This window comes from Eublepharis macularius, chromosome 1, assembly GCF_028583425.1.
Source record: "Eublepharis macularius isolate TG4126 chromosome 1, MPM_Emac_v1.0, whole genome shotgun sequence".
NCBI classification, from domain to species: domain Eukaryota; kingdom Metazoa; phylum Chordata; class Lepidosauria; order Squamata; family Eublepharidae; genus Eublepharis; species Eublepharis macularius.
The window spans coordinates 254,820,826-254,842,311 of NC_072790.1; the positions used below are offsets into that span (position 1 = coordinate 254,820,826).

The window sequence follows — 21,486 nt, forward strand, 5'->3', positions numbered from 1 at the left end:
TCCGTGGTGTTTATAGTAAATGGCACTTTGGGCCTCAGGCAGGCCTACAAATTGCTCTCCAGCTGATAATTTGGCTTCAGGTTTCAGTCCCGTGTGCCACGAGAGAGGAACGTGAACAGGACCAGCCAGCAAATGCGCTCTGTGTGTGTGTGTGTGTGTGTGTGTGTGTGTGTGTGTGTGTGTGTGTGTGTCGGGGGGGGGGTGCGGAAGAGCTGCTTAACTTCCAGGAAGATGGATGGAGCCAGATTGCTTGTGACAGTTTCACAAGGGAACACGCAGTGCCATTCAGTTGCAGTGGCTTGGATTTTAGGCGGGGTGATGATCTCAGAATAGGAATCTCCTGTCCTTTCGGCGAGCTGTTTGAGGAGCAGGTTATCTCTGGGCACGTGCTAAGTGCCTGTCCATTTCCACTTGAAAAGCACAGCTGCCACCATCCTTGGCCTTTGTGCTTAGGGCTTCTAGACCCACATCAGGCACATTAAGCCCCGAAGTAGTAGAGCTTGTGCTGCCCATGGATCAGGGTGCCAGTTTATGGGGAGGGGGTGCTCCTGGCTGCGATCCTTGTGGATGTCCTATCCCTTGCTGCCCCCCCTCTCTTTGGGCAATGTCCCAGGAGGATTTGGGTTTTACAGAGAGGAGCCCACCAGGTCTAGACTCGACCCCTGCCCATCATGCCTGTTGGTCTCAAGCCAGGCTGGGTCGGTTGAGGGACTCCAGGAGGTAAGAAAAGGCCTCTCTGAGGGAGGGGGGCGTTCTGTTGCCCGTGAAAGGGGCGGAGATGGCGTCCCTGGCCCCAGAGACCTGAGCAGCTTCTGCCCAGGGATCAGCGTTGCTGTTTGGGCAAGGTGCTTGAGCGTGCAGAGGCTGTGCAGCTGCAGGCAGTCTGGGAGGAGGTGGATCACCGAGACCCGTTTCCATCCGGAATCAGGCCTGGGCAGGGGTGGAAAGAGCCTTGGATGGCCTGGCTGGTGATCTTTGCGGGGAGACTGACGGCGAGGGCGCCCCTGTGGTTGCTCCTGGACCTTGGTGGCTTTCTGTACCATCAACCACAGCATCCTTCGGACGAGGCTGGCTGGGTTGGGTTGGGTTGGGCTGGCTGGATTTTTAAGAAGATAAACAAGTAGGGGGTACCATGCCACAGGGGTTCTGCCCCACAGCTGCTCGGCCTGGTGGCATGTCTGCTGTGGCCTCCAGCGCTTCTCCATCTTGTCCCCCCCCCCCCGGTGTTTAGTGAAACCTCTGGGAGGGCTCAGCCGGGGATTTGGAGCGAGGCATCGCCACTGTGTGGATGGCACTCAGCTCGTTTTCTTCTCATCAGCTGAGTTAGGTGTGTCTGTGGAACTCCCAAACACATGCCTGGAGAAGGTAATGAAACGGATGAGGGCCAATAAACTGATGCTCCGTCCAGACAGGGCTGAGGTGCCGTTGGGCAGGGGGAGGCTTCTTGGGGACAGAGCAGTTAGAGGAGCCTGCCCTGGGGGGGGAGGGTGGCACTCCCCCCTCTGAAGGAGCAGGTCATAGGTGGGAAGTGCTGCCGGATCCCGGCGCACAAGTACAACAAGGGAACAAGTCCACGGGAAGCAAACTGCAGTACTCAGCAATAAATTTACAAAAGGTATATTCAAAGTGCAAGTGCTATAAATAGTGAAAATTCATACACATTGTGAATTCATACCCATACATTCATTCCATAGTCATCACAGATTTACAAGGGAAAATACATCCATACACATTGAACAGTAGGGCTATAACTCCATAGGTCTTTTCATGAATTCTTATATGAGGTATTGTACAAAGACAAACAGGCCTGAGTCCTTCCAGATCAATTAGGAGCGACACAGTTGGAAATGTAAGGCAAAGTTCCAAACCACGCCCAATCTGGGGCCGGCTCCAGGACACAGCACATCTGACGGCGGCCGCATCTGTAATTACCCGTGCGGATATACGGTACAGAGACTCCATGTCAGAACTACCGCAGGGTAATTACAGATGCGGCCGCTGTCAGATGTGCTGTGTCCTTTGGGAGGGTAGAGAAATAGTACTGAGAGGACAGAGTTTGCGCTTTACCCACTTTGCCACCTGTCAGAATGCTGCAGTGATTTACGCTATTGAGTGTCCCTGTTCACTCCTGTATATAGGATGTACAATAAGACCTATTAAGGTGCGTATCATGGAGCATATATCCCGCATTCGGAATTGTGTTCAGGATGCGCCCAACACAACATTTTAATGATAAAGCACATAAGGAGAATGCCATTAGGGTGATCGTACTGGAAGTTTTACACAGACAGAATCATGCCAACACTCAAACATTACTGCTCCGTTGAGAGGCTTATTGGATCCACAAGCTGGACACTGTCCATCCAGGTGGACTTAATCATGACCTCTCCCTCGGGTGTTTCCTTTGAAATTAGCTTTAGAGATAGGGTTAAGGGGACTGCTGAGCCCTCAGTAAAAGTGACTGTGTTGAGAATCTGGGTGAGTGAGCAGGGTTAGGGTTAGGGTTAGGGGTTGTGTGGTGTCAGCCAGGATAGTGTGTAATGGGTAATTGTTGAATGGTTTGGCTGCGCAAGAGAACAAGCACAGCCGCCGTGTTATGGGCTTTCAAGAGTGTTGGTGATGAAATAACGTTGGATTGTGCTCTGTCCTGACCTGATGGAGGTATATTTTTATTTTGTTATAATCCGTGGCACAAGAATAATTATTCTGGATATGAAAGCAGTTTTGAACTTTGTATTTTAGTGAACTGCACGCTCCTGACGAAGGAATTACGAAATCTGCAGCGTGAAGCCGGCCCCAGATTGGGCGTGGTTTGGAACTTTGCCTTACATTTCCAACTGTGTCGCTCCTAATTGATCTGGAAGGACTCAGGCCTGTTGTCTTTGTACAATACCTCATATAAGAATTCATGAAAAGACCTATGGAGTTATAGCCCTACTGTTCAATGTGTATGGATGTATTTTCCCTTGTAAATCTGTGATGACTATGGAATGAATGTATGGGTATGAATTCACAATGTGTATGAATTTTCACTATTTATAGCACTTGCACTTTGAATATACCTTTTGTAAATTTATTGCTGAGTATTGCAGTTTGCTTCCTGTGGACTTGTTCCCTTGTTGTACTTGTAATTGTAGGGGAGTAGCCATCTGTTTTTCCTTTGCAACTTCTTTATGGATCCCGGCCCACAGCTCATGTGTTCTGTGTGGCACCCCATGTTTTTTATCACTTTCAGCGGATACGCTAGCTTCCGGCCACCATAATCCTCGCTCTGATTGCATCTAGGTTAGATTACTGCCATGTGCTCTGCATGGGGCTGCCTTTGGAAACAGTTTGGAAACTTCAGCTCGTCCACAGTGCAGCAGCGTCGTGTCACCCTCTCCCCAGAGATCTGCAACAACTGCCTTTTTGTTTCAGGGCACAATCCAAAGTGCTGTTTTTTGCCCCGAGGCCCTAAACACCTGGGGGCCCAAGGGCTCGCCTCCTCCCAGCTGTTCAGGCTTCTGGTTAACATCTGCCTCTCCAGCCCTGCTCTCCCTGCCCCTGCCCCTGCCTTCAGAGAGTTGAGGTGGGTGGCAACCAGAGGCAAGGCTTTTCCCAGCAGTGGCACCTCACCCATGCAGTGCCCTTCCCCTTGAGTCTTGCCTGGCACCTTCGCTGCTCTCTTTTAGGTGCCAGTCCGAAACGTTATATTTACCCAGGCCTTCAATTAGCTGGCTTATCTTTTAACACCATTTTTATAGTTTGCTTGTAGCCTGAAAAGGGCTACATTAATTTTAGGCTGCTCAATGATTAATTTTTGTAAATGCTGGCTTTTAATTAACAACTTTTAAAAGTTTATTTTGTAAGCCACTGTGGGCAGGCTCCCTGGAGAGTTGTCATAGAAATGCTCTAAATAAATAATAGAGAGGCGGACAGTTCCAGGGGAAGAAGACGACTCTCAGGGCACAGCCAGTGTGTCGGGGGAGGCAAGAGCACCCCTGGGGTGGGAGTTGTGCAGCCGGCCTGAAGCTCTGCAGTCCTGGGTGCATGCGTGAGACAGAGCAAGCCAGCACCGGCATGGTGCTGCTGAACTGCTCCTTCTCTCTCGAGGTCCGTCTTTCCAAGCCCGGGGGGAGGGCACCCCCCGTTTCCTTTGCTGCTGCAGCAGGTGACCGGGCAGGATCCTCCTCCTCCTCCTCCTCCCGTGCACCTGCTTGTTGAACTTAGCAAACACTGAGCTATAAAAGCCCTGAGCAAATATTTCCCGCGACCATGCAGATCACAGGAACAGACCTGGCACTGTTTAAACAGGTGGCCCAGCAGCCCTTTTCTCTGGCCTCGCTGGCTGGCGCAGCGGGTTTCGCTCCAGCCTGGGGGGTTCGGCTCCCTGAAGAGAGTCCCAGGTCTGCTCTGGAGAAGAGAGCGCTGTTGGAGTGGGGGGGGGGGCTCCTCTTGCACCTTCCCCAGGCTAGTTGCCTTTGATCCTTCTAGATTTAAACACAAAAGCAGATTCCAGCAGTCATCTCTGCTAATATTTATTTATTTATTTGATTTATACCTCGCCCTCCCCACAGATGGGCTCAGGGTGGCTAACAACATTCAGAAAATACATTAAAAGTCACAAAAACATAAAATCAATAATTTTTAAAAAGTCATTAAAATAGTCCAGGGACAGGCTATTGAAACAAATATTGGGAGTCCATATACGGGCATAGCAGATGGCCGAGGGCAGCCCCAGGAGAAGTGGTGGTCTTAGATGGAAGAAGGAGGACACCCGCTGGCACTCAGCCAAAATTCATAATATTTATGAAGGGAGGTTTTTTTTGTTACAGATAGAATCCTAGAGCTGGAAGGGGCCTTTGAGGCCGTCTAGTCCAACCTCCTATGCCCATGCAAGAAACCCAGACCTTGCGCAATCCCTGGCAAATGGCTGTGGAGCCTCCATTTGGAGACTTCTGGGGAGGGAGCGCCCTCCGCCCCCCCCCCAGCAAGGGGCTCCATGACCACAGTGCTCAGAAGGACGGGAAGCTCCTCCTGCTGTTCAACCCCAGCCTAATTTCTACTCATTTGATCAACCAAATAATAATAATAACAACATTCAATGTATATACCGCCCTTCAGGATGACTTAACACCCACTCAGAGTGGTTTACAAAGTATGTCATTATTATCCCCACAATAACAATCACCCTGTGAGGTGGGTGGGGCTGAGAGCGCTATGAGGGAGCTGTGACTGACCCAAGGTCACCCAGCTGGCTTCAAGTGGAGAAGGGGGAATCAAACCCAGTTCTCCAGATTAGAGTCAGGGCAGGCGTGCTCATTGAGGCCAGGTAGGCGGTGGCTTCAGGGCACGGGATGCCGGAGGGGGCGCCGGAGGAGGTGTGGGGGATGTCATCACGCAGGCTGGCATGTGTGTGCGTGCGTGCAGGCGCCCGGCCCGCTGGCTGGCCGTGGGCACCAAAAACCCTGGCGCCACTGCTGATTAGAGTCCTGCACTCTTAACCACGACACCAAACTGAATCTTGCCCACTGGAGCAGTTGAGAGGGAGTCGTCATGGCCCTCTTCCATGTGTCAGCCCTTCAGGTGGCTGAAGAATGCCCTGTGTCCTGTGGGCTACTGCCTTAAAATAACCACAAGTCTCTCCCCTCCCACAGCGTATAGTGAGCCATGGAAGCAGGCCAGGCCTGACACAGAGAAGAGAGGCCAAGACAGCAATCTTGGCAGCAGAAACAAGAGGGGGGAGAACGAGGAGGAGATACGTGAGGTCTGCCTTCCCTTTGGGCTGGGGGGCCTGGCTTCTCCACCCCCTCCACAGTGCATACGCTGTGCTCTCTGAGAAGCCACAGTTTGCAGCCCGCTGTGTCCCCAAGTTGCTTTGCTGTCCCCCAGCACCGCAGGGATTGCAATGGGAACTACCTCCCACCACCTGTGTCAATTCCAGCCTCCTGGGCGAAGGATTAGAGATGGGCGGGCAGGACTGCTGAGCTGCTGCCAGGTGGAGCCTTCAGACCCATTCTGTGGAAAGGACGGCAGGTGCCGCGGCTGAGTGTGCAGAGAACGGAAAGGCCAAGGCTCGGCCGTTTGCTCTCTTTCCCATAAGCCTCAGGGAACAGCTGGGCTCCCCACACAACAGACTCCCCCCCCCAGCTCTCAGCCAGCCTCTCTGGCGGTAACTGCCCCAAGCCCTGCTGGGGAGAAAATGGGGTGCTGGGATGGAAGGGGGCAAGAGCAGAACACCGGCAAAACCATGCGTGGTGCCTCCAGTTCCCACTAATTCCTCAGTTTCCTAAAAGGATCTGGGGAGCTCTAGTCAGTCGCTGGGGGGGGGGGTGTCCCCAGAACCAGCAATCTGGCCTAAACGGAGCTTAATTTGTACTGGGGTGGGGGAGAGGGGGGCTTTAATGCTAGAATTCATTCCTGGATGATTTCAGGTAAGAATAGATGAAAACGGGCTCCCTCCGAGCAGTACCCACCCACCGCAGGAGTTAATGCACAGCGGTCTTTCAGGCCAGAGGGAGGCATTGCCTGGCAGAACCGAACCGCTGAGTCCCCTTTCCTGGAAATGAGCCCCCTGAGAACAGACGAGGAGCCCTGCAGGATGAGGCCAGTACAGGTGCAGCCTCCTGCTCCCCACCCCCAGTTACTCCAGAGGTCACAGAGGCCGAGGCCCTCCCTAATGACGCCCCCCCCTCCCCACTTGCTCACTTTGACATTTACAGTCTGCCTTTCTCACTGAGACTCAAGGTGGATTATGAAGGCCTGGGAAGTCCAGGGAACAATGGGATAGCACTGGGAACAGCAGAGTAATTTGAGAAACAAGCATAAATCTGACTGAGAGCTAAAACAATGTTGAAGCAAAGCATAAGCAATTTAACATGCCATACTGCATGACGCAGAATTACCTAGCAGAAGCACGCTTACAGCAACACAGAGCACGCAGCAGTACGGCCTACAGTCCCTGTCACTTTACCAGCGCATCTGCATGGACATTTCCTTACAGCACAGCCCTCTGGCCTGGGTAAGAAAGACCTCCTGAATAATTTAGTTTGGCACAGTTTGTGGAAAGCCAGGAGAGCTTTCCTGACCTCCTCAGGCAGATCGTTCCATAGGGCTGGGGCCACCACAGAGATCGCTCGTGTATGGGCAGCCATTGCTCTGGCCCATGTGCAAAGGTGGCCCCTGCAGAAGGCCCTGCTCAGATGAGCGAAGCTGCCACACAGGAGTATAGGGAGACAAGCAGTCCCACAGATACAGGGGGAGGGGGGGCCAAGGCCATGAAGGCCAAGATCTTAAATTGAGCCAGGTAACTGATGGGGGCCGCCAGGGGAGTGGCTGCAGAAGGGGAGTGAGATGCAGTGCTGGCTCCTGATAACAGCCACGTTGAGGCGTCCTGCATCAACTGGAGCCTCTGAGGTGACTTCGCGGGAAGACCTATGCAGAGTGCATGGCAGTAGTCTAGTCTCGATGTTGCCATGGCAAGGATCCCGCTGACTAGATCAGCAGCGTCAAGGCAGAGAAGCATCTTCCAGCTACACTGAGTTGGAAGAAGCCCATTTTTGCAACTGCATCAGCTTGCTTCTCTAGGAGAAGTATTGGATCCAGAATAGCCCCCAGGCTCTGAACCAAGTCGGTAAGACTCAATTTAACCCCATCAGAAATGGGGAGCATGACGTCACGCAGGAGTTCCCCTCTAGGCCAGCTTGCCCTGTGTGAGGAAACGGACTCGCAAGCCCCATTCCGTCAGGCCCCAGGAGCTTGAAGAAGCCCAGTAGTTGTCCCAGGCCCTTGTCTGGTGCTGCCATGCCTCTCCTCTACTTCTGGGGGGTCACCAGCATCCCTCTGGGTGGTAACCATGGCACCAACAAATCTGAAGAAGTTTCTCCTGCTGGGCAGATACTTTGAGCTCGCTTATCAGCATTGCCATTTGATGGCTTTGGCTTGGAGTTGCCGTGCCTCTCCCTTCACTCCTCCTAGCTAGTGTGTGGATGATTTATCATAGATGCAGAGAAGTTAGCCGTGTTAGTCTGTGGTAGCAAAATCAAAAAGAGTCCAGTAGCACCTTTAAGACTAACCAATTTTATTTTAGCATAAGCTTTCGAGAATCAAGTTCTCTTCATCAGATGCCTGATACAGAGACCTGATACAGAGTCTCTGTATCAGGCATCTGATGAAGAGAACTTGATTCTCGAAAGCTTATGCTAAAATAAAATTGGTTAGTCTTAAAGGTGCTACTGGACTCTTGATGATTTATCAGACTTTCATGCTTTAGGGGTGGAGATCTCTTCTCCGTTGCCATTCCTTGGAAAGGTGTGGTGTTTACTAAGCTCAGGCATCAAGCATTCAAAACATACATTTACTAAACAAAAGTAGAGAATACAAGGCCTGTTCAAGCACCAGGCTGAGCAAGAACACAAAGAAAAGGTGAAAGGTACAACCCCGACGTGGCAATGGGCGGCTTCAGGAGCTTGGTCCTGTTTCTGGCAATTCCTGCGGCCACCAACTGTCACTTCTGGGTTGTGCCCGGAAGGGACCAAGTGATGCCGCTGACGGGCCAAGGGAGGCCTTCAGGAGCTGAAGGTACAGTGCAGCGGACTGGAGCAGAAATTAGTGCCTGTAGTGAGATAGGAATCCCAAATCTCTGTTCAGCCCCATTGTGCTGAATTGGCGAGTAAACTCCGTTTCAGCAATCTCACGTGGTGCTCTCCCCTTGAAGTTTCTCTGTTTGAGGGCAGCCATTTTGGGCTTCATCCAAGCACTCAGAACAAAACCTTCTGCCAGCAGAAGGGGACTTTCCTCTGGAGCAGGGCTCCTGGTGTGCCACCCCGGGCTGGGCAGAGCGGCCGGCTGCAACTCCTAAAGGTGAACGCGGCCTGCTTTTGAAAGCGGAGGGAAAAGGAGGGCCTGGGAACGGCAGGGCAGTGTTGCAGTGGCTGGTCTGAAAGCCGACAGAGAGAAAGGCCTCCTCCTCCTCCTCCTCCTCCTCCTCCTCCTCCTCCTGGCTACGGGAGAAAGAAGCCGCAGTGGTTCCCCCGTTGTGCCTGACACTCACTAAACTCTGACAGATCAAGTGGGTTGGGGGCCAATACCGGGATGAAGAAAGTGATTGGATGGGAGCAAACCTTGTCTGGATTGTAACAATAACCGAGTGAACTAAGCATTACGATACTCTGTGTGTGGGGGGGTGGGGGGTGGGGGGGTCGGGGTGGGGGGAGGTAATTCTCTCATCAGCGGTCCTGCTACTTTCATTTGGAGATTTTTCTGGAGGGGCTACTGGGAGAGGCACCCCTCCCCCAAACCAAATGCACGAGGGTGCAACCCTTTCCCCACAGAAAGGCGTGGTGGGTCTTGCCTGTGCGGAGGATCCCCCATGGGAAAGGGGGCACCCACTCTGCTTCGGGGAGGGGGAATTCGCATGAACAGCCAGGGCAGGAGGTGTGGGGGTGTGTGTGGGGGGGCTTTTCTTCACTCCTCTTCTTTTGGGACCATCAACAGACCCCCCTGACTCATCTTTCCAACTCTTTCCGATGCCTGCAGTCTGCGAGAGCATGGACATCCGCATGGACGTCTCCCAGCTGCAGAAGCTGGAGAACTGCACCATCATCGAGGGCAACCTGCAGCTCCTTCTCATGTTCACCACCAGTGGCGAGCACTTCCGGCGCCTCCGTTTCCCCCGCCTGGTCATGATCACCGAGTACCTGCTGCTCTTCCGGGTCTATGGGCTCGAGAGCTTGCGCGACCTGTTCCCCAACCTCTCCGTCATCCGTGGGACCAGCCTCTTCTTCAACTATGCCCTGGTGATCTTCGAAATGCCGCACCTGCGTGACATTGGCCTCCACAGCCTGACAGACATCTTGAATGGGTCTGTGCGCATCGAACGCAACCAGGAGCTCTGCCACATCTCCACCATCGACTGGGGGCTGCTGCAGCCGCATTCGTTGGAGCAGAACATCATCTTGCACAACAAACCTGTGGAGGAATGCGCCGACGTCTGCCCGGGGATTCTGGACGTGGAGAAGCCCTGCGTCCAGACCCAGACGAGCCTCAGCGGCCGGATGGAGTACCGCTGTTGGACGTCCAGCAACTGCCAGAAAGGTCAGTTGTGAGTCCTGCAGCTATTACTTTGTTCACATGGGAAGGGGCGTTTTCAGATGCGTTTGAATGCTGGTGTGTTGCAAAGGGAATTCCTGGCGAATCCTCTCTCTCTCTCACACACACACACACACACACCTTGCTGCATGCCGGTTGCAGCGGACAGTGGCTCCAGGGTCCTCCTTGTGTGGGCAGGCATGTTCCAATCTCATCCCTGGGATCCTTACCCAAGTGCCCTCCCTGCCCCCATCAGGGTCTCCTCTGCCTGCCGTGCCTTGGATTCCATGGGGGGGGGGGGGTCCGGTTCTGGCTTCAGAAGAGGGCGCCTCCTTTCTCTGCTCATCTCAGAGTGGCATCTCTGGCCCGCTGTGACGGAAGCATATTCCACAATGTGGCCAGTGAAGGGGGAGGCGGATGGAAGGGAAACTGGGGACTTGGGCAGCTGAGGGGGGAAATCCGCTTAGCCTCAATATGGGTTTGAACAGGCGATTTGAAAGCAAAGGAGGTGTTCATTCTTCTGGTTAAGGATATATCGGAAGAAAGAATAATTGTGCTGAAGTTCAGAGTCCCCTTAAAGACTAATACAATTCAGTACAGCATACACGTCTCTGAGTAGCAGCTCACTTCATCTGATGCACGGAGTATACCTCTGGAGCACATAAATATATAGTTCAAGCTATTGATAGATGAACAGATAGGAGTAACGTAAAGGTAAGCAGATACAGATAAGGAAAATAAAACATGGTAGAGGCTGTGTGTGTTACTTATAGCAACCTTATGAATGAATGACTTCCAAAATGTCCTGTCATTGATAGCTTTGCACACGTCTTGTAAACCGATGGCCAACAATCCTTATGGACTAACAACATTTATGTCAATATGAGCTTTCTTGGGTCATAGCCCCTAGTCAGCCTAGGGCAGGAGTCACTGGGGGGAATTGGGGGGAGGAGTGTGAATTTCCTGCCTTGTGCAGGGGGTTGGACTGGATGACCCTAGGAGTTCCTTCCAGTTCTATGTTTCTAGATATGTGAAGGCAAATGGTATTGAGGATTTTTTATGGAATGGGCTGTGGTGGTGGGGAGACACACTGCGTGTTATGACAGAGGTCTTTCAAGAGTAAATCTCAATGTAAGGGGAAGAAGGAAGAGTTGGCGTAGAGAAGCTAGATGTGAGTCCCGTCAGAATTAGGCCAAAGTAGACATGAATTAGGCGTCCGCGTAGCTGCCATTTTGAAGTCATTTTAAAATGCTCTGAGGGATTGAGGCGTTCTTGTCCCCCCGGCCCCACACCTTATCAGGTACTGAAATGGTCCTCCCTCATGGCTATTTCAGTGCTTTAAGATGGGTGGGGGAAAAAGAGTGCCCCACGTTGGGCATGACAGGATCAGACCTTCCCTGCATTTTAAGGTTAATATTAAATGGCAGGGGCATCCTTCTGGCAGCCACAAGCACGCAGGTCGTAACTAGTTTGGCCCTTGGAAAAGAGCCAGAGTCCAGCAGCACCTACAAGACTCACAGAATTTGTGGTAGGTGGTGAGCTTTTGTGAGCCACAGCTCACTTCTTCAGTAGGAAAGAGCAAGAGTCCAGGAGCCCCTGTAAGACTAACAACATTTGTGGTAGATGAGCTTTCGTGAGCCACAGCTCACTTCTTCAGATACAGCTTGAATGTGAGTCCATCTGTCCTTATATCCTGGGAGTAACTTCAGATGCTGAATGATAGTAGCTGATGAATGACAAAGGCAGGCGTGATTAAATAGTGTGGGGTATGCAAAGGGGTAATGGGGGGTGAAGAAACCAGTATTGGTAATGAGACAGGAAGCCTTTGTCTCAATTCAGTCCAGGGGGACGCATTGTCTTGAGCTTCATTCTCAGTTGCAATTCAGCAGTCTCTCTTTCTAATCCCCCTTTGAAATTCCTCTGCAGGAGAACTGCTACTTGGCCTTTAGCAGTTACACATACTGATGGTGAACATCAGCATTTCAAACAGATAAGCAAATAATTTAAGCAAAAATTCCAGGGCTTTTTTTGAGGGGGAATGCTCTGGAACGCTGTTCCGGAAGCTCTAGAATCTGCCCACGTGATTCCTTCCTCCTTCAGCCCTGCAGGCTTCTGCAGAGGACGCTTAGCTGCTTTGAATTCATTCTGCCTTTTCCCCACTCCTCTGTGAGAGAGAGAGAGTGAGAGAGCAAGCTGGGGCCTGGCAGGGCTCTGCAGAGGAGGGTAAGCTGCTTTGAGTTCATTCTGCTTTTTTCTTTCGTGAGTGAGAGAGAGAGAGTATAAGCAGAGCTGCTGGGTGTCAGGATCTAATATGTTCTGTGGTTCCTTGGTCAGAGTTACGCCATGTTTAATACTGTAGTCGTTAGCCTTTCTCTCCCTCCAGGTCCAGGTGTTATTTTGACCGCGCTTTCCATGGGAGAGGATACTCTTATCTGTTTCTACAGCCAACGACCTTGACAGGCTGAGCCTTCCCACAGCAAAGTTCTCATTGCTATGGAAGATGGGGGGGAGGCTGGGAGTGAAAGATCAGATGTACCACATGTTGTGCTTCCCTTTTTCATTCTCAACAATGACTGTGTTCAGCCAAGATCCTTTCTAGGCCTTGGAATATGAATACTTGTGTCAGAGCCTAGTCTTGCAATAAACCTTTTGAAACCAAGAATTTGTGCTTCTTGCAGAAGGGGGGAGACGAACTCTAGATAACAGGGATTCCATAGTCTGACATTTTGTTGAGAATCCTACTTTTACTCCCCCGACCCCTCACCCAGGGAGGATGGATACCAGCGGGAACCTGACTGATCCGTCTGTGCCTGGACAGGAGGGTGCCGGGACTACAGAACTGTCTGCCGGTGGTACCGGGCAGGACCGAGCGACTCTTGAGGGAGCTCGACCTAGAATGAGCGGGATTCGTGGACATGAACAGCTGATATCGTTACCAACTCCTTGGCAGTGGGGCTCCAGACCCCAGGAAACCAGGGAGAGGTGAGCTGGCACCATGTTTTCCCGCTCGATGATCGATCTAAGTCGGACCGTCGGGTCGATGGAGCAGGGAGCAACGGGAGGACCTGTTTGGGAAACGGGTCGCCTATCCACGCTTTTGGCGGGCGCTACTCGGACCAGCCCCCAACAGTGGTTTAAATGGGATGCGGAGGCCAGGTGCCTGGTGGAGGATGTCCAACGGGGGGAGGCCAGTGGGCCTCAGAACTGGGAGACTGCGCGTAATGAACTTTTAAGTTGGGATTACACCGATGTGGGCTGAACTGGAACTTGGGACACTGGCGCAGGAGCCCCAGCCGCAGACCCACGTTGGAACCGATTACAACATCAAGCTCATGTGGTGCAGTATGGAATACTGGCCGTTACGGGAATGGCAAAGGGCTGGATGGCTAGTGCTGCGGAAGAGCAGGAATGCCCAAGGGAAACCTCGGAGGTGACCTCAGCCGGTGAAGATTGGGTACCGGGGATTTCAGGTGACGCTGTGGAAGAAGCGGATAGACAGCAGCGCGACTGGGAAGAGACCCTGCTCCGGCTGGATCAGACTGTGCCAGCCGAGGGGGAGGAGGTGGATTACGGCACTCCTGCCCATTACCGGCGGCTGGAAGGCCACCTGGATGCTATGGAAGGAGACCTGGCGCAAGCTGTCTATCTAATCGGCCTGCTGATGAAGGGTGAGGGCTCCACCCGGCCGGTTTCTCAAGCCCGGGAGGCAGGAGGGGCGCACGCTCGAGCTCAGCCACCCCCTGCGCTGCCTGCTCCAGGACCCCAGTCACCGGTTCAAGCCCAGCCTGGGCCTCAACAACCGGTGCCGCCACCAGCTACTCAAGTTCTGCAACCACAGCAACTGCCGCCACCACCTCCGGCCCTGATCCCGCAACCACTGCCTTAGTAGCTGCCGGTGCAACCTGCGCCAGCCCCTCAACCTTTGCTGCTGCCGCCGCTGGTGCAACCCGTGCCAGCCCCACTACCTGTGCCGCCACCACCACCGGTGCAACCCGCGCCAGCCCCGCAGCCTCTGCCGCTGCCACAGTTACCCGCCCCGGGCCCACTACTGCAACCGCCAGCAGGACAAGTAGGGCCTCCAAGTAGACTGGCTAGACCAGGCGGGCAGGCGCCGGGGGGACCAGCGGGACCAGCACCTAGACCTCAGCAGGTCCCAGGTCGAGTGCCGGCTCCCCTCTGACCACAGCCGCAACAACCGCCGCAGTTTGGCCCTCCACCACTAGCCCAGGGACGGCAAGGTGGTGCGGAGTTACCTATGGGGTGGATTAAGTTGGAGGCCATCTTTGACGGAGATACCCACAAACTGGGATTTTTCGTGGTATAAGCCCTCCAGTTTTTCAATCAATGGGGCTATCTGTTCCCGGACGAGGAGAGCCGGGTCACCCATTTAGCGTCCAGACCAAAAGGCAGAGCAGCAGAATGGTACATGACTCGGGGGCTCCGGAACTGAACACCTTACAGGACTTTATTGCCGCACTTAGAGTCCAATATGAAGATCCCTTAGAGGAGGAGAGAGCACGTACCGAGCTGCAAACCCTCAGACAAGGGTCTCAACCCGCAAGAGAATATGCAGCCAAGTTTCGTCAACTTGCAGAAGGGGGAGATGAACTCTAGATAACAGGGATTCCATAGTCTGACACTGGGGTGGGTTTTGCAGAGGAGGCTTTAGCTGCTTTGAGTTCATTCTGCTTTTTTCATTCATGAGTGAGAGAGAGAACGAGAGAGAGAACAAGTGTAAGCAGAACTGCTGGGGTCGGCTTTGCAGAGGAGGCTTTAGCTGCTTTAAGTTCATTCTGCTTTTTTCATTCGTGTGTGTGTGAGAGAGAGAGAGTGTAAGCAGAGCTGCTGGGGTCGGCTTTGCAGAGGAGGTTTAGCTGCTTTAAGTTCATTCTGCTTTTTTCATTCGTGAGTGAGAGAGAGAGAGTGTAAGCAGAGCTGCTGGGGTCGGCTTTGCAGAGGAGGTTTAGCTGCTTTGAATTCATTCTGCTTTCCATTTCATTCAGGGGTTTCTGTGTGTGTGTGTGCTGCTTTGAGTTCATTCTGCTTTCTTTTCTTGGGGGTGTGTGAGGATGTGTGTGCTGCTTTCATTTTTTTTTTTTAAAGAATTTTTATTGGATGGGTCAATATATATAAATCACCATACATACTTCTTAACAACCATCACATTATACTATTCCCACCCATTTCCCGCCCCCTTTTCAGTTGACTTCCAACAGTTTTCCATTCCCTTCATTTATACTATATTATCATTTATACTAAATCACTATCTCCTACTATGTAAACTTAATATTTTTACATAATAATATATACTATATAATATAACATAACCTAACCTCTAATATAATATAACCATAGTATACTCATCTCTATCTATCATATTCCAAATATATCTCTAATATTTATTTCAATATTACTGTATTCTTCTTAACATATACTACCATATTTCCATCACTAATTACAAACCAGTAAAGATCTATTCTCCCCTTCTAACAATTATCCAAAGACCACATTTTTCCTTTCATGTCCCACTTTTTTTACACATAATTCCTAAATTTCTCCCAATTTGTAACATAGTCCAAAGTATCTTGTTCTTTTACCTTCCTTGTTAACTTGTCCATTTCTGCCATATTCATTACTTTCAAAATCCAGTCTTCCACTGATGGTATTTCCTGAGTCTTCCATAGTTGTGCATAACACATTCTAGCTGCAGTAGTCATATAGAACACCATTATTCTGTCCATCTTATCAAATTCTTCTAGGTTCATACACAATAGCATCAATTCTGGGGATTTATTCACAACTTTCTGTAAAATATCTGACATAACTTCTATTATTTCTCCCCAGAACTGTTTCGCTTTCTCACACATGTCCACCACATATGGTAAAATGAACCTTCATATTTCTTACATTTCCAACATTTATCTGACATTTGATTATTTCCGTTGGCTAGCTTCTTTGGTGTTAAATACCATCTATACATCATTTTATATACATTCTCTCTTACAGTGGTACATGCTGAAATTTTGACTGTATTTTTCCATGACTTCTCCCAAGCTTCCATTGGTATATCTTTGTTACAATTTATTGCCCATTTTACCATTTGAACTTTAACAACTTCCTCTTCTGTAAACCATTTCAACAAAATCTTATATACTTTAGATATCATTCCCCCCCCCCCGGAGTAAACATTCTTCTAATTCCGAATTTACCATCCTAAAACCTACTTTTCTACGATCTACATCATACAAATCTTTTATTTGTCTATATTGAAACCAACCATACTGAAATGGCAATTCTTCATTATTTTAAAGAGTATATACATTCTGATTAACCTCTAAAATTTCTTTATACATCAGCCACTCCTCCCCAGCACATTCCATCTTTGGATTTACAGCTTCTGCAGGTATAATCCACCTTGGTGTTTTCTCTTCCAGGTATTTCTTATATTTTGTCCATACCATGAATAAACTTCGTCTTACAAAATGATGCAAAAACATGGCATCTGCTTTCACCTTATCATACCATAAATAAGCATGCCATCCAAAAAGCTTGTTATATCCCTCTAGAGCCAAAAGCTTATAGTTTTTCAGCACCATCCATTCCTTCAACCAGACCAAACATATAGCTTCGTGATATAATTTTAAGTTTGGTAATTGTAATCCACCTCTTTCTTTAGCATCATATAGTACCTTCATTTTCACTCTAGCTTTTTTCCCGGCCCACACAAACTTCAAAATCTTTCTTTGCCATTTTTCAAATTGCTTATTATCTTTAACAACTGGTATTGTTTGTAGTAGAAACATTATCCTTGGAAGTATATTCATCTTAATTACTGCAATACGCCCTAACCATGAAAGATTCAACTTATTCCATTTCACCATGTCTTTATCTATTTGTTGCCATAATTTATCATAGTTACTCTTAAATATATCAATATTTTTAGCTGTCAGTTCAATACCTAAATATTTAACTTTGTGGACCACTTCACACTTTGTCTTCTCCATCAATTCTTGCTGTTGTTATTTTGTCTTATTTTTACATAGTATCTTGGATTTATCTTTATTTATATAAAATCCTGCTAGATCTCCAAATTCTTTTATTTTTTCCATTAATTTTAACATAATCTGAGTTGGATCTTCTACTATAACCATCACATTGTCTGCAAAAGCTCTCACTTTATATGAAAATCCTCCCGTCTTCAATCCTTTTATCATATCCTCTTCTTGTATTTGTCTAAGTAGAACTTCCAAAACCATTACAAATAATAGTGGGGAGAGTGGACATCCCTGTCTCGTTCCTTTTCTTATTTCCAATTTTTTCGTTGTCTCAGAATTAACAACTATCGTTGCAAATTGATTTTTATATATTGCTTTAATTACTTGCATAAATTTCTCTCCCATCTTCATTCTTTCCATCGTAGCAAACATGAAACCCCAATTCAAATTATCAAACGCTTTTTTGGCATCTACAAAGAAAAAACCAACCTGTTTACCTGGATTCTTATCATAATATTCAATGGCATTAAGTACTATTCTCAAATTGTCTTTTATTTGTCTATCAGGTAAAAAGCCAGCTTGTTTGTCTGCTATAAATTCCATCAACCACACTCTGAGTCTTTCCGCTAATATCTTTGCAAAAATCTTATAGTCATTATTGGTTAATGATATCGGTCTGTAATTTTTTACATTACTTAAATCTAAAACTTCTTTTGGTAACAATGTAATATTTGCTTCATTCCATGTTTCCGGTATCTCCTGTCTTTCCAATATTGCATTCATTACTTTCTGCATCAATTGTTTTAAATCTTTAGCCATTACCTTGTAAAATTTAGCTGTAAGTCCATCTGGTCCTGGCGCCTTTCCCACCTTTGTGGTCTGTATCGCTTCCAAAATTTCCATTGTTGTAATTTCAGCATTTAATTTCTCGTTCAATTTTATAGACACAGCTGGCATATTCAATTTGTCAAAGTACTCTTTTATTGATTTATGTGTGAGGATGTGTGTGTTGCTTTCATTCTTTTGTTGACTGAAGATGACATTGTTATGGTTCCCACAGCTTTTGAAAGCAGATTGGTTCTATGTTAGTTAAATATGTCAGTTATGGTTATTTGTATTAGTTAAAATATCAGTTATGGTTATTCCAGTTTTATGCTAGGAATGGATAGCTGTGTCCAAGTCACAGAAGGCTTTCATCAGTATATTCATCGGCATATAGGTGTTCTTATGTCTTAATAGCTGTAACTCAAATGGTTCTCCCCACCCTCAGCTGATTAACATCACTGAAATTGCAGTTGACATACGGGTGTTAAGGAAGTTTTTATGAATATTGTTTGTCTGGGACATTGGAATATTTATGATCATTTCACAATGTCACAACAGCTTAGCCATTGGTAAGATAGAGTTGGCAGGCAACCAAAAAAAAGCCATTTTAAACTAAGTACAACTCTAATGCAGCTAAAGTTGAGTATCTAATTTTGAATTGCTCCAGTAAAGCAAAACCCTCCCTGAAAAATTGAAAATTCAATATTCATTAGATTAGGAATTTCAGACTCTGTGAAATTTTGAGAAAGAATTTTGGATTTTTTTTCTATGCTGGCAGAGAGAATCTGTTAGAATTCAGATTTGTGAGATGAGGTTTGGATTTTTAGAGGCCCCCTTCTTCTTGCATATTTTAAAATATGATTCCAAAGAAATGAAATGTTTGGGAAAGGGAATGGAAGATTTCACTTTTTGTAGAGGATACAGAAAAGAAAAGCCCCTACCTATCTCATAATAGTGTAATTTTCCAAGCCTCACTAACATTTATCTTGTCATAATGCATTGTGCTGGGTTCCAGGAAGTGACAGCACTTCCGGGAGTGATGTCACTTCCAGGAGTGACATCATCATGCATTTCTGGGAGTGCGCACGTGCTTTGCGCGCGCACATGTGATAATAGAGAATTCCACCACCTCTTTTCCCAGAAAAAAAGCCCTGAAAAATTCTATTGGTATACCATGTTCTAATCTAATAAAACATGTTAAGAACAAACAACTAAAATGACTAAGACGTGGGCCCTGTAGAACTGAAAAGATTGCCGTGACAGAGGAAAGCGAACTCTCTGTTTAAGCCTAGGTGACATGTATTGTTGAATATTTTCATAATTCTAATTCAACATGTTAATGGTGTTTAGCCCTTTGGAAGATTTTTTGATAGAACAATAGCTCTTAGATCCGTTATGGTATGTCCAGAGAGATTAAAAATATTCCCCTCTGGTCTCTGAATGTTGTGGTTTCATAGGTCTGACTTGTGTTCATTGATTCCCTCAGACAGACATGTTTGTCCCATGTAGACAGCAGGAGGGCATCGCTGGCATGTAACGGCGTCTATTAAATTGGATAATGTGTGACTGGGTGAGCCCCGGATGGTGCCACTGATGTTATTAGTTGGCATCCAGGCCTGTTGCAGGGTTTGTGTCTCTGTGGAGTGGTCTGTGGTTGTTGATGAGAAGCTGTTTTATGTTGGGGGGATGCTCGTAAGCCAGGCATCGCTTGCTGCCCAGGCCAGGGGAAGGGAAATATCCTTCTCCAGGAGCAGCTGTAGGCCATTGATTATGCACTGAAGTGGCTTAAGTTGTGAGTTGTGGGTGACAACCAGGGTTGTTGTTCTCCTGCTGCTTTCTTGGGGTCTGTCTTGCAGCCGGCGGGCTCTGGGCACCACTCTGGCTTGGTCGATCTCCTTTACTTTACTGGGTGTGCACTGTCAACTAAAAACAGGTTTTGCAGATCTTCCATGTGAGATCCGCTGTCTGAGGGATCGGAACAAAAGTGGTTGCTGCTTAACTGGAGACTCTGGATTGTTTGTGCCTTGGATGGCAGCAGGAGGAGTGAAGCTGTGTGTGTGACGGCCAGTGGATTTTCCATATGTGTGGTGCACAGCCCCAAAGAGGTCTCCAGAGTCTATATATAGTCGAGTGGGCAGAGTGTCAGACTAGGATGGAAAATAGTAAAGAGTCCAGTAGCACCTTTAAGACTAACCAACGTTATTGTAGCATAAGCTTTTGAGAGCCACAGCTCTCTTCGTCAGGTGCATAAAACTCGGATGGGGGGATCCAGATTCGAATCCCCGCTCTGCCATGGAAGCTCACTGGGTGACCTGGGACCAGTCACACTCTCTTAGCCTAGCCTACCTCACAGGGTTGTTTTTGTGAGGATAAAATGGAGGAGAACAATGTAAGCCAGTTTGGGTCCCCATGGAGAAGAAAAGTGGGGCATATCTGATGTAAACAAAATAAATAAATAAAAGTGGTGCCCAGGAAATATTCTTGTTTGTGTGGACTGTAGTTGTGTGGTCCTAAGGGGAAGACGTTCGTTCTAGGCAGAATTGGGTTATCATGTCCTGTGGTGCTCAAACTGAGGAATGGGTGGGGGTGCACCCGTAAGGATTTACCTTCATGAGCATAAGCAAGTGCTCTGGAGCACATGGGAGCACAGTGCGGGGCTCCTGGGCCCATTCCCTGTGCCTTCCCCCCCCCCCTCCGGCCAGACTGGGAGCGGGGGATCTCCCACTTCCACTGGGGGAATGGGATCTCTAAGACAGAACGCTGAAGGACAGGGACCATCCGAGCAAGGCCTTCTGCAGATCCCACCCTGCAAAGGGGCAGCATCAACAGCCACCCGCACATGGGCCTTCTCTGTGGTGGCCCCTGCCTTATGGAACAGCCTGCCTGAGGAGGCCAGGGGGCTCCCTAACCATAAACTGTGCAAAACTGAAGCATTCAGGAGAGCTTTATAACTCAGGCCGTAGGGCCGTGCTGGAAGGCAATGGCGCAGTGAAATGCTTTGGTAAAGGGACAGGGATTGCAGACTGTACTTCTGGGTACTGGCTGTAGATATAATTCTACTGGATAGTTTCTACATTAAATTTGAATTTTATGGTTCTTTCCCAATTTCTGCTATGCATATCCTATTCTGTCATATTCCTGAATTTGAATTTTATGGTTTTCTCCAAATTTCTGCAAACCATACATTAGTATTATTTATTGAATATCCCAGCTGTTGATCATGTGGACATAGACTGTGTAATCCACCCTGAGTCTCAGTGAGAAAGGTGGACTATAAATATAATAAATAAGTCAGTAATAAAGCTGCTACCTAGGAATCATAGAAACATAAAGCTGGCAGGTACCCCAAAGCTGGAAGGTACCACAGGGCAGGAATTCACAGCTACCTCCCCCCCGGCCCCTCTCCCAGTGACACCCCTCTCTGCTCAATGCCCAGAGACAGGCAACCCCCGCCCCCCAGGACCCCTGGCCAACCTGGCCTGGAGGAACATTCCTTCCTGACCCCAAAGTGGCCATCGGCATCATCCTGGGTGTGTAAGAAAGGGCCCCGAGAGCCCAGCACTGGCTCTTTCCTTCCTGCCCTCCTGCTCACGATCTG

The 21,486-nt window shown here is 48.8% G+C and overlaps 1 protein-coding gene across 1 annotated transcript in view; it reads left to right on the top strand.

Moving 5' to 3' along the window:
• Window positions 1-9,527: 9,527 nt before the first annotated feature.
• The window catches only part of INSRR (insulin receptor related receptor), a 74,634-nt gene continuing 62,675 nt past the window's right edge, over window positions 9,528-21,486 (top strand). Inside the window, exon 1 of the mRNA XM_054973791.1 lies at window positions 9,528-10,074. Within this exon, the coding sequence (XP_054829766.1) occupies window positions 9,528-10,074 (547 nt within the window). The remainder of the gene's footprint in view (window positions 10,075-21,486) is intronic.